Genomic DNA, 1,226 nt, shown 5'->3' with positions numbered 1-1,226 from the left:
ATGCAAAATTATTTGGCAACGATTAAGGGTGTGTACGTGTATCTGTCGCCTGTGAGCGTTTGCTGCAATCTAACATTCCGGCACCTAAAAGCCGTATCCCAAATGCACTGGATCCCAAGTGCCTACTGACCTCTGCAGGAGCCAGGAAGACCGATGCGCGATTGACTCACTCAGAGAGTTCTAATCTAAATTTCTGCAACAGTTAGAAACTGCCATCGCCCGTCTTTGGAAGGTCATGGATGGCCGCGCCAACTTTCTCTGGATCTTTGCTAATCGGCTGAGTTTCACTTATATCTGAAATGGAGACAGACAACAGTCAACTGTATTCGTTGATTGTCAGTTTAATTTTCTCTAGCAAAAACAATCGTAGGTGTGCAAGGAAGGCGGGTTCAATTGGTAATTACATCACTGCATCTGTAGCAATCGCAAACTGCAATAAATGCCGGGCACATTACTGTAAACATGTTTGTTTTACTTAAGTACCAATCGCAACCTCGCAGCTTTTGGGTCCAACGTGACTTCGGGGATTTTTCTGAGTGACTTTTTCTGTGACTACCCGTTGGCTATCATGGATCACTACACTAGTAACGGTCAGTAAGCATTAAACTAAAAGTAGTGAAATGTCGATCAAAACAACAAATTAACACAACCAAAAGTTAAAAGCCGTGGTTTTGTGGAGCATTTATAGAGTTCATTCGTTGCATCATCACACGCAAAAACCCGTCGAACATTTAAAACCCTGGAAACGCTCCATTCGTTGGTACTGATATTGCACCAAAAATGCACGCAAAAAGCAACCTGCTTAAAGTCGGGAAAACTATATATATGCGCAGCTTAGCAACACAAAAGAAGCTCATTGTGCAACATTAAGATAAGACGCAGAAGACTCTCTGGTATCCGATTTCACAAACAAGTAAGCGAACAAGCAATTTCAGCTTTTGCTCTGATTCAGACTTACAGATTGGTGGTTATTTTACCAAATTTCTGCATACCAACCTTGATACATTATGCCGTAGCGCGTCTTTGTGTGGAATGTTTGGTGATTAATTGAGGACTTGCACGTATCAACCGGTCGAACGCTGTGCAGTCATAACTATTGTAAGTCACGTATTTTAGGTTATGTAACTATCCACGTGTTCAAAAACGTTCGCCTGTTAGAACGGCATATGGATTTTGGTTAGCTTATGCGGTAGCACTCTGCACAAGTGGTCTTAAGGTAGACGTTT

At 42.2% G+C, this 1,226-nt stretch overlaps 1 protein-coding gene across 1 annotated transcript in view; it reads right to left on the bottom strand.

Annotated features, from left to right (window-relative positions):
* Nucleotides 1–202: 202 nt before the first annotated feature.
* Nucleotides 203–1,226, bottom strand: part of T265_12007 (hypothetical protein) — a gene marked incomplete at both ends in the record, with an annotated part of 41,042 nt that continues 40,018 nt past the window's right edge. The window contains one exon of the mRNA XM_009178889.1: nt 203–294. Within this exon, the coding sequence (XP_009177153.1) occupies nt 203–294 (92 nt within the window). The remainder of the gene's footprint in view (nt 295–1,226) is intronic.

Source organism: Opisthorchis viverrini (genome assembly GCF_000715545.1).
Source record: "Opisthorchis viverrini unplaced genomic scaffold opera_v5_726, whole genome shotgun sequence".
Lineage (NCBI taxonomy): Eukaryota > Metazoa > Platyhelminthes > Trematoda > Opisthorchiida > Opisthorchiidae > Opisthorchis > Opisthorchis viverrini.
Note: the sequence above shows the minus strand (reverse complement) of the source record. Positions and strands in the feature narration are given on the sequence as shown.